Here is a 14,891-nt window from a genome sequence, read left to right as displayed (position 1 = left end):
GATTAAAGGCAAAAGGAAAATGAGTAAATGTATATCTGAGTTTAGTTTGCATTCCAAATGTTTAGACTGAAGTCCATCTGTCCATCCAAGTCCCCCTAATGTTGCTGCTTGCTAGTACAATGTGCACTTATGTCAAATAGGGGAGTAGAAATTATCCCTTCTAAATACTATCTGCAAAATCAGAGCAGAGTTTGTGTATAGAGCTAGAATGGCACACGTGCTGCTAGAAATATTCTCAGAAGTTTGAAGGCATAAATCTAATGAAGTATTTCCCTCCACCTATCCTAAATCTTTCAAAGACAATTCTAAATCTCAGCAAGGATAGAATTAAACTGGTGACAATGTAAGCTCTGTTCAAATGATTTGAGGATTCTGGAAAATAATTCACTGGAATAAACATATTCTGCCACACTCTATGACAGAACTCATGCAAGTCCCATATGCAAATCATTAACCTCATTAAATTGCTAAACTGCCACAAAACAAAAGATATTACAGAACTGTCATACTTAAAGCATTCTTCCATAGAAAATGTCAGTATTATTGCCAACTGGAAAACACAGATAATACACAGTTAATCAACAGCTTCAGTTTTAAGCAAGGGTGTTCTTTCCTTTGGCCAGTGGAATGATGAAACAAAGCAGCTTTCTTACCCTTATTGTACATGTTGGTGGGTACTTGGACGTCACTCAGACTGATGTTCACAGGTAAGTTGTTGAAGTGGTCGTTTGGCACCAGAATGAACTCCTTCCCCAGCTCCAGATAGTTCCCTTCTTCATCTCGTTCATTTATGAGCACAGCATTGAAGTATTCATACTGCAACAGAAACCCACATTCCCTACTCAGAATGCACATTCAGCATGAAAATGAGGTTTGAATGGTTTAGTACATTTATCAATTCACTGAATAACATCTCCAGCTAGAACAGTAGAACAAGAAAATTCTATGCCCTCTCAGATTCCCTCTATACTCTGTACAGGTACATTTATGAAAACAGATTTATCAATACAGCTCAAGAAAACCCCATATTGTTTCAGTTCTCTGGCTGCCCTGAAAATTTTAAGGGCAGTCCAAGAAAAGCACTGATCATAAACAATATTTATCCTATTTTTAATACAAAGCTTTCTAAATTCAAATATTTTTCTGGATGATTACTTAATTATGAATTCTGTTTAGTTTACTTCCACCAGATCAAGAACTGCTGTCAGTGCTGAACTTAGGCCTTGACAAACTAAAAGTATTTTTACTTCTCAGGAGTATTAACTACAGCTGAAGATGTGTACTCAATGTGTATTCACTGACATTTCCCAAAATTATTTGCTTTATACTGAATTTTGGAAATAGCTGGCTTTCTAAAATATGCATACTTTAATCTGGATGTATAAACTTAATAGTGACTTATTTTGAGCAAGAAATAATTGTCTGCCTGTTAAAGATTCCTGAAAACTATTTGGCCTATTTTGTACAGAACTATAACCAGACAAGCAAAAGCAATTTATATAAATTTTTTGATATCTTTATTACCTGGTTTAACCAGAAATTTTACTAAGCCTTGAAAGCAACAAACAGTACAGCCTATTTTTTAACCTCTTAAATACCTTGAACCTTGGCAATATTTTGTGATGTGCTTCCTAATTGGAAGAGGCCAAGGTTTAGTATTTTTGAAGAATCACATTAATTTAAATATGATTTCCTGCCCTAATATCCATTTGAGAGTAAATGTATATAATTTTTAGACATAAATCTATGTATATTTGAGGATAAATTATTCTGTACTATAATATGCAGCAATATACTGTTCTTCTTGAACTGAACTTAAGGTACATATCATGGAATAATTTCTACAGAAATTCACATATAGACTTGGTAATTTCAAGGATGTAAGTTTTATTTGCCCATGGCTTTTATAATACTTTGTAAATTAAAAGAAAAAAGGATAAATTTCAAATAAGGATGTCAGAATGTACTTGAAATCAACTCTAAACAAGCATTATTTAATTTCATTCTGTGTATTATTTCCTTTTCCAAAGAAGTTAATTAGTAGGCAACATCTTTCATCAAGTTCTATAAGTGGCAAGGCTAGCCAACTACTAAAACTGTTGTATTAAAAAAAAAAAAAAGGGAAAAAAGAAATCACTTATAATTAAGGATATTTAGGACTAACTGTTTCTTCAGTTGATTTAGTATTCATTGATTTATTGGTCTGAGTCTGTATTTTCTCTTCTCAATTCTACCAGTGTATACACAATAATATGATTTATGTTTGGCTATTTTTTTAAAAAAGCAAATTGTAGCATGGAGTAGTCCTTATATTATTGAAGATTGTTAATATTTTCCAGTTTAGTTTTGGTGTTTTTCTGTTTGATTGGGGTGGGGGACTTGTCTTTGACTTGTTGAGGGTTTTTTTGCAAGTGAGTAATCTACAAAAATAGTGTATTTAAGTACTGCAAGTTCTGCGGATTAAACACCAGGTAATGTATGCAGCTCAAAAAAACTACTGAAAAAGATGAGCATTTAAGCAGAGCTGTTATAAAATGGCTTCTTTTGGGCTCTTCCTTTCCAAGGAAATTATTGAGTGTGACAGCTGAAAGGTGATAGAAAGAATATTAAAAATTGAAGAAAAAATATTAAAGTAAATCCATCTGGCATTCTGACACTGCATTGGAGATAAAGCCCAAGGGAAAGAGGATAAAGTCCTGTTTGCTGACAACACAAATACTCTACCTAAGCTCTTAGAGAAAATGACTTCAGTTTAATCTTGTCAGTGGAGGTCAGTCTTTGATATAACCTTAACTAGGTGAGTTCTGAGTGTACACCATATAACACACCAGAAAGTTATTAGTCTAATAAGTAACAAGATAATTACCCAGGTTAGGATCTCACTCAGCTCTATGGTGATTTGTCCAACAGATGAGTTTACTCCAACCTTACCTAGAGTCCTGCAGGTGAGTGAGGAAATCTCTTTCATGTCAGCCCTTCTATGAATCATTAGAACTAAAAATCACCTTTTAGACTTTAGTGCATTTCAATTTGCTCAAGAACATTGGGGTTTTTTACTTGTACATTCCTTTGCAGTATCTGCATCATTCTGCATGTTTGACATTTTGAAAGCCCATAGTGTATCCTAATAATAAGATAAGGCAAATAGGAATCTCAGTTTTCAGTTTTATCCCTGTAAAGTTTTCCTAGTGCAAGCCAATAGAAAGGGGTCAGTGCCCAGCAGAACAAGCACTGGACCATTCTGCCCCAGCAGGGAACTGACCATATTTGAGACACCCCAAATAATTCTATTGCTGACAGTCTGCAGGACCCTGGGCTGCTCTGCCATACCCTGCAATCACAGAAGGCAGAGACTTATGGGGCTGCTACAGAACTGATCACAAAATTGCTTTACAACATCATTCATGCTGCCAGGCAGAAACAAGTTTGTTTTAAAACAAAAGATACCTTCAGCCACAATGAAAAAACACATGCTGTCTGCTCACTTAGGATGGCTGCCAAATATTTATGTTGATTATGACAAAAAATAATTTGTTCAGAATATAGAACAGCAAAACCAGGGACATGCAAAGTTTGTGGCCTGCAATAAGAACCACAGGAGTAGGCTAGAGGTGAGAAGTGATCTGCAAGATAAGAAGGAAGCTTCTTCAAAGTTCTCTGTTCCAGTTTAGCCACTTATTTTTGAATGATGTCTCAGCTAAATAAGCACCTTGAAAACAATGGATACTTGTCTGAAACAAAACTTCAGTAATTTAGATGCAGTATTGAAAAGTATTGCACAAATCTCACATAACTGCAGTATTGCACAAGACTGATGTTCTATATTACCTTTTACATTTATCATTCTGTAAGTAGATACCCAGCAATGCCTACATATTTTATCAAGTATTTGTTAACACTGTAAACAGCATATTTATTTAAACATAAATGTTTACTATTAAACTTAAAAGATACATTAAAAAGCAAACTGCCTTTGCAACTTAGAGATTATTTGGCATAAGAGTAAACAAGTAGCACTTGTTATCATGCATTTTAAAATGAAGTGTTTTGGTTCTTAACAGCATGAAAGAATGCAAGCCACAATTTTAGTTTGCCTTTTTTTCCTAAACTATAGAAATTATTTTTACCAAGACAGCAAAAAAAGTCTCATTCACAGAGCAATGAGGACCAGGAGGGTATAAATGGAAATGATTTGCACTAATAAGCTAGCATTAGGGCAATATTTGGATTACACTGATAATTCTTAACTACTCAAGAACCATTTTCCCAGTGTTTCTGTAATTTTGCAGCTCATCTAAAGAGAAAGTTAAATGTATCTGAAAGATATTAGATTAAGGAAAGTTTATGGCATTTGCATTGAGCCTCAAAAGGCTAGAGCATCAGAGAAAATGAAGTAGCAGCAAATAACATGGAAAATTAAGGGGAAAGCAAAACCTACCATGAAATAGCACAGACGGCCAGAAATGCACAGTATCTGAAACATCTACAGTTGCAACAAAATAGTTATCATCAGAGTTTAAACAAAAAAGACAAAAAAGTTTATTTTCTCAAGACTGACAAATAATAGACATCTCTAAGGAGAACAGAAAGGTTCATGAGATCTGAAAAGCAAAATGAGGAAATTTATCCATTCTGAGGGAGGCTGTCCTACTAAGAACACATTGGAGACAGCAATCCCCATTCTGGTACTCAAGTTAAAGAAGAGACAAACATCTGAATGCATATCTGTTTCTAAGGCTCAAAAAATCTCTTCTGGCAATTGTCCAGTAAGGAGAATCTACGTTTTCAAGCATATGATTAAAGCTCTTGTATTCAATAACTTGGTCTGTTTAGCAAGCATAAAAGGTCATAAAAGTAAAGTGCCTCATTCAATAAAAACTTCTGCATTTTAAAAAGCTTTTATGTTTGAGAAAACAGCATCTCTTGTTTTAAGAGAGAATCTTTATAATTTCCAGTTATTCTCTGAAGGTTCCTCCTTGCTTCTCTGTAAGAACATCCAGCACTTTTTCCCCTTTTTTATGTCCTTATTTAGCAGCAAGGTGCAAAAAGCACCTGGGATTTGAAAACTTGTCATCAGTTCCACTTTAATTATGGAAGTAGTACAGAAACATTACTGGCATCCTTGAAAAAACAACTGATCTGTTTTCTACCCAATCAAATTAAGATGATCTTCCCCCAGGCTATACATTCCTTCCCAATATGATACCCTATTAAAATTTCCATAAAAGAGGATAAAAAAAATAATATTTCATTATAGTATAAAATCTATTATAGTAGTAAGTTGACAAGACATCAAGGTCTCAGACTTCTAAGGATTAACTAATTCACTAAATGTACAAAGTTATTATAATGACTATTTTAAATCACCCATTAAAGTTAGAAAACATAACTTCAGATGAAGGCTTCTTTTCCTTTACAGATAAATAACTTCAAATATATTTACTTTTACATGCAATAGTTCTCAAGAATCTCTTATTTGTCACAAGACTGAGCAAAAATTCTTTGGTCACAAAAAATTAGTAAATAAAACACGGAAGGAGAAAACACATGACACCTTGAAAAGCCTTACTGGATATCTATAATTTTTTTAGAAGAGCAAATATTCAGTGTGCTCATTTTTATACACATAAGAAACTTCTGAGGAATAATTTCTGCTGAAGACCAAAACAAGTCCCTACTCTGGTGACATGGTAATTTTTCCCTTCTCCCAGTGTGTGTAGGTTTAAAAGATTCCAGTTGCATGGAATAGTGAGTTCAGAGCCAGGGATAGTGGCCCTAGAGATGCAGCAAACCATGGAATAAATGTAATGAAAATTTCTAGAGCAATGTTAAACAAGACTTTCGTGACTTAAGCGAATCATCTTGCAACCAGAACACAATGATTGTAGAGTCTGTGCATTTGTGGAGGTTGAGCATTTCAAACACAGAATTCCCCCAATCCCAGAGAGCCTGCAGCCCAGTCAGTGACCAGGCAAAGCCTGCAGCCAGTCTCTGGCCAGCACTGGGACAGGCAAAAACCCCAATCTGGCAAATCTGGCAGTATGACTCTTGCTGAGGCTCATCATCTCCTGCACACACTGAGCAGGACAGGAACCCCTCTGGGGCTGGGGCAGCCCCTTCTCAGCTCCCTCCTGCTCTTCCACCCTGGCCTCAGCGCAGGCAGAGCTCCCTGGGATGCTTCTTCTCATTCCTGATGGACATGGGCAAGGGCTCTGCACTTACTGCCCCAATTCAGAAGTGGCTCGATTTTCTTACTAATAAACATGAGAGGTTTGTTGGGCTTCATTTAAACAATGCTTTGGAAGCAGCAGCAATTAGCCTAAAACCTGTCATTCCAAAAGGACAAACTTTGCAAGATCAAAGAAAACAAGGGAAGACTAATAGGTACTTCTGAAGGCTTGAGGATGGTAAAACATTCTTGAACACGCTTGTATCAAGCTTACAATTACTTCCAGCCTGCACTAGGGTTGATCCTCCTTTTTCCAACTAGGAAAAACAAGATAAAACATTACACAGTAAGCCATTATTAGATTAATAATATTTTCAAAGCATTAAAAACCTTCACTATGTCTCATTTTATTTTTAGGTTAGAAGTAGCCTCCCACTGATATAGGTGTGGCCAAATCACAGATGCAGAGTGTTTAGATTAAGCAAAACACATACCACAAGTTGTAAGGATGTCTTTCTTCTAAATTCCACTAACTCAAATATTCCCCAAACCAGTTTTATGGGGCTGACCTTTTTAAACAAATTATACCATATGTGTATCCTTACAGATGAAAAAAAAAAAAAAAAAAAACTGCAAGATTTTAATTCAATTTAATACCATTTTTATTACTAGTTAGAACCACAGGATTTCTTCAGTTCTCTTGAAAGCCCTACAGCTAATACCAAGCTAATGAACAAGAAGGATCAACAATTACTGCAAAATAATTCTGTAAAAAGAGAAGTGTAAAATGACAGACTTGCTTCAAAATCAAAGCATTCTGATGTTTTTCATCATGAGGTAACCACTGAATGGTGCTCAATATAGAACATTAAAAAAATACCATCCATACAGTTGAAAACATGCTATAGAGATAGAAAAGCAAACTATTTCACAAACAGATAAGATGAAAACTTTTAAAATGAAAGCAGTGTCGTTCTGTGCACATTCAGCTCCTCTGACACATTCAGGTTGATGACAAGCTCAAGGCTGCTTCCAATTATCAGCAGGGACGTTATGTGACTTCTCTGTGCCTTTCCACAGTCACATGCCCTAAGTGCCTCATCCTGACTTCCAAGCAGGAAGAGAAAAATATTTCTCGAGCTCTGCATCTTCTCTGTCTTCCATGAGCAGCAACTTTGACCCAGACTCCTCAGCCTAAAGCACGCACGCACTGCTGCTCTGTGCTCAGCACGGCGTGCTCAGGGACAGGACACCCTACCTGTAACCCCCTGCTGGGCTGCGGGCTCATAGCTGCTCCCAAAAATACAGAAAGCAACAAGCAGTTCTTACCCAGCAGTCAACATCTGAACACTAACCGTGGCCCTGAATGATGAATTAAACATGTACTTTACCAGATTTATTTTTTTCAGACCAACAGGGGATAATCAAAATAATTAAATAGTGAAGAACTAGAACAGAACAGAATTTCGTGGTGCTCGCCACAATCCCATCTTTGTTTTGTTACTTCCAACCACCCACCAACACACAGGAGGTTAAATTAATATTATTGACTACAAAAAGGAAAGCAAAAGAACACGTGCAACATTATTGAATTTATTTGGGGGTAAAGTGAGAGATGAGATGTTGAGCAACTGAACATATACAAATCCTCTTCAAATGATTAATGACTCTCTCAAGCAATATAGAAATTTGGTCAGCTAAGCCCACAGTTGAAATAACAAAACCATGATGATGAGTTAATTTAATAAAAGAAACACATGTCTCTAGAGCAAAGGGGGAAGGACAATGGCATCTATTTTATTCATAAAATAAGTTTGAAGAGTTTAAAATCATCTCACAGGATACCACAGAGTGTGCACATGCACTTCTCTGATTCTTTACAATTTTGCTTCGAATTGATAGTATAAATAAAAGTTTAAAAAAAAAGATGCAAAGAAAATACTTTTTCATATCACACACTAAGTTTGTTCTTGACTTCATTCATCAAGTGTTAGTCCTAGATACAGAAATTCAGAATCCACATAAACCAGCTGAGACAGGTTTACATCAAATATGAGTTTTTATTTGCCCTAGGGAGAGAGCTGGGAGACAAGGGAGGTTGGAAAGAGGGGCAAGTTAAAAACCTGGATATTGAAAAATATCTGTGTAGGTAAAATGAACATCTGCACACTATTCCCATCCCAAACTTGTGAGAATAAGTGAGTGGTAGAGCCCAAGAGTTAAGTTTATGAAATACAAAAACAGCCTCTTTTATGTTTTCAACTTCTAACCATTTTTCACATCAAGCAAAGACAGGCCAACAATGACAAATATAACAGCAGCAATAGAAGAACACATTACATAAACTGAATTTGTCAGAGCAACATCATGAAACTATCTGGAGTCTGGACAACTATTTCTTCACTATATTAAATTCTCAGATACTCACAGAACAATTACTGGGATACTCACTGAGCTGTGGACTGTGTAACTTTTGGAATGCTACACACAGCTTCAGAGTTATGGTCAAACCAGAGCACAGGGGGACACTGTGAATGCAACTGAAGAAACAACTCAGATTTCAGATACACTACCACCATTTCCATGTTCCAGCTCTAGCTCATGTGGCAATCTTATCTATTCTGAATTAAAACAGATAAACACTTGCAGAAAAGCTGATCAGGCAAATTAAGTCAACCAGAGGCAAATTCCTAGTTTGGAATCCATTTGGGGAGTGGGATAACTGGTACTTTTATGAATCATCTACCCCACAATCCAGCTTGCTGTTCTGCCTTGTTTACAATCTTTAGGAGTTTAGGTTCAAGAAGCAAGAGAGATAACATCTCCCAAAGACTCTGAGGAATCCAAGAAATATTCCTAAGATGGGCTTTGCATGAAACATCCGCTGAGAGCTGAGGACAGTCCCAGCAGACAGGGGCAGCCCAGGCTGGGTACATCTTGTATCTGCGCATTTCCCTCAGCTCAGCAGGAAAGATCACATACACTGAGGCCTCTCAGCCATCTAAACAGTTTAAAAAACATTTTTTAGCTATCTCTAGTTGCTCTCTCTAAACATCCTAATTTCCTATTTCACTGCTCCTTCCTGTCTCTCTGGTAAAGGATAAATTGAAAATAACAAGAGAAAATACAGTATCATTCAGTCACAAATCAGTCTGAAGAGCTCATCTAACAAAAAGCATGAAGAAGCCCTCATTCCTACCAGATGTTTAACTGAGATCCTGCATCTTTTGTTCAGAAGATCATCTGAACAATGACATTTTTAAGGGCAAATAGCATTTTTTTCTTAATTGTTGCTATCTTCTTAATGGAAATGATGATATACAGATATATAAATTCTACTGCATTTGTCTACATTCAAGGAGAAGAGCTGAAAAAAAATTATATAAATTTGTTAATTATTCTTGGCAGGAAAATCCTCCATTGCCTTTAAGTATTTATTGTAGAAATAAAGATTAGTGCTAATATAATATACTCCCTTATAAAAAAGATTTATCAGTTTTGAATATGGTGGCTCTGAGCTTATTGCCACAGCTGAAACAATATTCATAAAAATATAAACACATTTACTGTTTATAATGGTTATTTTCATGGATAACTACTACATCTAATGTCTTTTACTCCTATGCTTGCTTCATTTTAAGTCTGTGACAAAATGTACCTGTATTGCCAATAGTCTTTTCCAGGTCATAAGCCATCTATAACCACTGCAATTCAGTGTCATCCTGAACAAAAGGCTTAGCCAACAGGAAAAGGTATTTGGAATAATGAGAAATTCTGAAGCTGACCCAGAGGTTATTAATTCAGGCTTCCTGGACATAAGTTTACTGCACAGATGACTTACTCTGTGTAGATTCCAAGGGAGAAATTACAGTAGATATTGTTACAAAAGCCTCCAACTGCCAGAAAAAAGATCCTCCCTCCTAAATAAGGTGCATGAAAGCACTTCATTAAGCAATAGCTTGTCGTTAGCTGTTTTTTGAAATAAAATATGGCACGACTGGACCACACAGGCATCTGAGCAACAATACCTACAACGTATCATGGAGAAACCCTGAAATGTAACACACATCTCAACCATTTACTGAGCTGTAGTTTAAACAAACATATAGACCTAAAACAGACTTATAAACTTCAGTGACATAAATATTTTCAAAGACAGAAAGGCTTATGCTAATGGATACCATTCAAAATGCCTAATGTAACACACATCATCCAGAAACAGAAATGTGCCATGAATAAATCCTCAGCAAACATTCAGGTACTCAGAGCACAAATATGAGCTTAGTTTTACCTGAGCTATATGCTGACACTGAAAATTTGCAGGGTTTGTTTATAGTAAAGCTGATTGGAAATAATGAAATGTCATCCCTGAAATATCTCTAATTCCCATTCCGAATATTACTGTTATTAGAAAGAATTTTACAGCAGGAAGACTTATTATTAATACAAGATTATTTTCTAATCAGAAGAATGTCTCTACTTATATATATCCTGTACTTTAACTGCTTTACAAATGACTTGCATATTTGTCAGCATCTTGGGTTCAGTTACACAGTGACAAGCCATAAATACTTGAAGGAAATGAGACACATTTGATTAAAAAAGGCTTCTCATCTCTGTTACAGCTATGCAGAGACTTTGATGTGAATGGTGGGTGCTGCAGCTGAAAACAATAGCTGTCCATTTATCTTGGAGCATATACATGACTAAGAGGCTGATCTGATACAATACCACTTTTATGGTCAGCAGAATTAGGAGGGTTTGCATCTGCACATTTTAATACCCACTCCCCAAATCCTGTGTATGACTGTGCCAGAGAAGGTGAAATAAGCCTGTTTTTTAGTGCTTCTCCATAGCAGTTGTTCTGGTAGAGTTCAGCTCCCAGGCACTCCTGTGAGCAGTGGCCAAAGAGCAGATCACCTGCCTGCTCTGCACTAAGGACATTTAGAGAGATCAGAGTGTTCAGAGTTCATGACCCACACACAGCACTGGCATCGTCCAGATGAAGTTCAGATGTTTAGTTGGGGTTTCTCCTACCTGAGCCTCACAGCAATTACTGAAAGGCAAGATTCAGGCAAATACTAACAAATAGCAAAAAAGAAAACAGCCCTGAAAATACAGCCAGCTTTACGCTTCTCCATGGAAAGCAGCAAGGTTAGTTCACCAATGTTTCTGCCAATTAGCTCTGATAATCTTGTTCCTTAAACCTTTAGAGTATTTCCAAAGACAGCCTTTGTACACCTTATCACATTGGGCAGATCTGCTGAAGTGCTGCAAGAAGACAGGTGAGGAGAGTCAACCTTCGTATTTTTTTATTCTATTCATTCTTTGTTTCTTTCTATTTTTCTTTGATCTAGTTTATAACAAATGCAGAGGAAACTGAAACAGTAAATGTATCACCATGCTGCTAGAAGTAAAAAATCAGATAAAAATTAGAAACTTCTTACTTTACACCAGTCTCATTGGAATCTTACTAATTGTGTCTCTGCTATTAACTGCAATTTAGTAGGTTAATGAAGTTGGGAAATTTTAGTCTTGTTTCTGAAACTCAAAATTTTTTCCTCCCACTTCAAATTTTCCTTTCCCCAAAAGCAAATTATTTTATTTCAAATCAGAAAATCAAGCTTATCTACTTATTTCTGCAACAAAATCTTGTTGAAACTTATTCAATTTTTCATTGGAAATTCTTCAATCACTTCATTAGAAATTCTTTAATTACTTTGTTAAAAGTGCAGGGGGAAAAAAAACTCCAAAAATCAGCATTATATATATCTCATGAGAGAGATCAGTCTTGATTCCTGAGCTGCAAGATGGGAATTCTCACACTTGTCATACCTGCAGGGCTGAAACTACCTGATGAAAAATCCCCACAGTGTTATCTGCCCTTCAGAGCATCACTGGTACTCCTGTGCCCTCAGATGCTCTGTCTGGTGTATCCCACCTGAGCAGCACAGAGCAGCACTCCAGAATCCCTGCCCAGCTCCCCACAGGCCACAGTGACACAGAGCAGTTCAATCTCCCACACCTGAGTGCAGCACCTGCCCCTCCTGATCCCAGCACTTCAGCTCCCTAACAGGTTCCCTTTGGATGAAACCTTCCCACAGCATCTAATTCCAGGCAAGAGCAACCCTAACAACATGAAGAATTTAACTCCCTCAGATTTACCTCCTGAAATAATTTCACCTCTGTAGTCAGGCCACGCTTCTATTTTCAACAGCCAGCAACAAAATAATTACACCTGCCCTTATCTCAAAGCCTGGAGAAAACTCTTCATTTGACCTCATGGTTACAGGCAAGATAATCAGGGCATCATTAATTTGGAATGATTAGACAGTTTCCTAACAGGCTGTTAGTATGTATGAATTTGTCCCACTTGTGTGGAGCCAGATCTTTTAGCATCCTAGAATAGCTAAAAAAACCCGACGTTACATTTTACATTTTCTATCAAGCCAATAGCTGAAGCATCACCATGAGTCACAGAGGCTGAGTAGCTGGGGACAATCTTGTGTTGAAATTATAAACGTCAAAAGGCTGTGATTCACTGAAATCAAGCGCCTGGCTTTAATTTATTTATATTAAGCTTCCACATTTCTGAGACATGGTTTCACCCAACTGCTTCCCTAGGAGTGTAAATCACCATCAAAGTACAGAAGAGTAAATCTGCAGAACATAACCGGGTTTGGATGTGACGCACAGCAAACAGTTGCAAAAGCACATATAGGGATTCATTGTTAGAGCTGTTCCAGTCTTGGAAACATCTCCACATTTTTCCACAGTTTATGCAGGAATTCAGAATGTTGCAAGTATATAATTAGTATTAGATGTGATTAATTCATAGTGTGGGAAAATACAGAAAGAACTGAAATAGAGCTTTGTGAATCTCCTTTCTATCCACCCAAACTGCAATCAAGCATATGCCTATTGACTCTCTGAACATACTGCCAGAACCCAATTTTGGAGCTGGCATTTTTCTCCTCTGGCTGCAATACTGAATGTTTCATTTTTCAATGTCACACTATTTACCATGCACATATTTTAGTCATATCACTTCACAGTATGATTCTGGGGCTGGTTGGCTCACAGCTTCTTCAAATCTTTTTCCTTCATTCTCTTTTCTTTCTCACCAGAGTGTTTGCCAACTCTTACCTGCCTATATTTATAAAATAAGAACAAGCTATTATGAGTCCCTTGAAAGGCACATAGTAAAGACTTCTAGGGAAAAAATCTGCAGGTTTCAACTGTATGGTTTGAGAAGAATCACTTTTGATTTCTACTCTGGCTCACTCTGGATTTTGCACTCAGCTATGCGTCAGGATCAGAGCTTCCAAGTTTACTTGTAATGCTGAAAACATGAAACCCAAACCATTTTAGAGTTTGATACACAACAATAAATCAATCCTCAGACTACTGCCATGAGGCTCAAATTTGCTTGAGGAGTTCTGTGAACCTTAGCAAAAATCTCATGGAAATTTAGCTTTTAATGATAGCTGAAGTCCATCAGTGCTTGGCATGGTTCCACAAGCTCTAACATAAGGTTTGGAAAGGGCTGGCAAGCACAGTCCTTCACTGGTGTTTACTTACCTGCAATCAGCAAGAATAATACATTCCTAATGTATGCTCAGTTTCTGAATTCGGTGTGTATTTCACCATGCTAAAATTAAATTTAAGTGAAAGCAAGATGACAGAGGAAAAAAGTGATATAGGGAATAAAGCATGGGAAAAGGAATTATTACTTTAGTTCTTCTCTGCCCAAAATTCCACATGCCTCCTGAAAAGATAAGTGAAATGGAAAAAATAAATGCCTGGGTGACTTAAATATTTAATTCTCCTTCTCAAACCCTACATTTGGCCTTAAATTTGGTGTGACCTCTGCTGTGATTAAGTATAACTATGCTGTATAGCACAAGCCAGGGCAGCAACTCACTTAATACAGAGACTGAAAAAAGTGAGCTGGAAGCTGTTATTACCTTGCCTACGCAGTGCCCAAGTTAATTAGAATTATTATCAGGAGACCCTATGACCTCAGAGGCAGCCTTATCCTTCACAGATCACCTGCTATCAAAACCCCAGCCAGCAGCTGCCTCATGGCCTGGGGCTGACCACACAGACCACAAAGGATGTCAGAGAAGCACTGGATTCAGGTTTTTTTGATCAAGTAACCCAACAGTTAAGTTATGAGGCTCCCTTTAAAGTGTCCTGAGCTACCCATCTCTTACTGTGATTTGCTAAAAAGAAGCATTCCATACACTGAAACAGAAAAAAACATGAATAAGCAAATTATATTGTAAATGACATATCAGAACACTAAAAGTGCTCATAACACATTTCTCATTCTAATCATAACTTCCTACTCTGTTAATAACTATCATTATGTTGATTTTAATATAATTTCTCCCTAATCCCTTTCTATCAAGGTTATTACTTTTGTCAGCTAAAAAACATTGATTATATCCATAAGCTCATAGATGATTTTGTTGTTGTCATTCTGTAGTACCTATTTTTTAACAAGGTTCAACATATGTAGGGTTGTAAAGACTGAAAATAAAATCTCTTTCTTAACCACACTTTATATTTTTAGTTCATATTTATCTGGCACTTATTGGCCTCTAAGTTATATATCTACACTAATAGGGGAAAAAACTCCTTGTCCCAGTATTTACTCAAAAAAACCCATGTCATGTACTCTCTCTTCTCTTAAATTCAGTGGGTTCTTTTCTTTTTC

The 14,891-nt window shown here is 36.7% G+C and overlaps 1 protein-coding gene across 6 annotated transcripts in view; it reads right to left on the bottom strand.

Moving 5' to 3' along the window:
- Nucleotides 1–14,891, bottom strand: part of CACNA2D3 (calcium voltage-gated channel auxiliary subunit alpha2delta 3) — a 400,132-nt gene that overhangs the window by 234,559 nt on the left and 150,682 nt on the right. For all 6 annotated transcript variants that reach the window (XM_021532923.2, XM_021532931.3, XM_021532906.3 and 3 more), the window contains one exon: nucleotides 654–816. In XM_021532923.2, coding sequence (XP_021388598.2) covers nucleotides 654–816 — 163 coding nt within the window. The remainder of the gene's footprint in view (nucleotides 1–653; nucleotides 817–14,891) is intronic.

Source organism: Lonchura striata, chromosome 12 (assembly GCF_046129695.1).
Source record: "Lonchura striata isolate bLonStr1 chromosome 12, bLonStr1.mat, whole genome shotgun sequence".
In the NCBI taxonomy this organism is placed as follows: Eukaryota; Metazoa; Chordata; class Aves; order Passeriformes; family Estrildidae; genus Lonchura; species Lonchura striata.
This window is presented reverse-complemented; position numbering and strand designations above follow the sequence as displayed.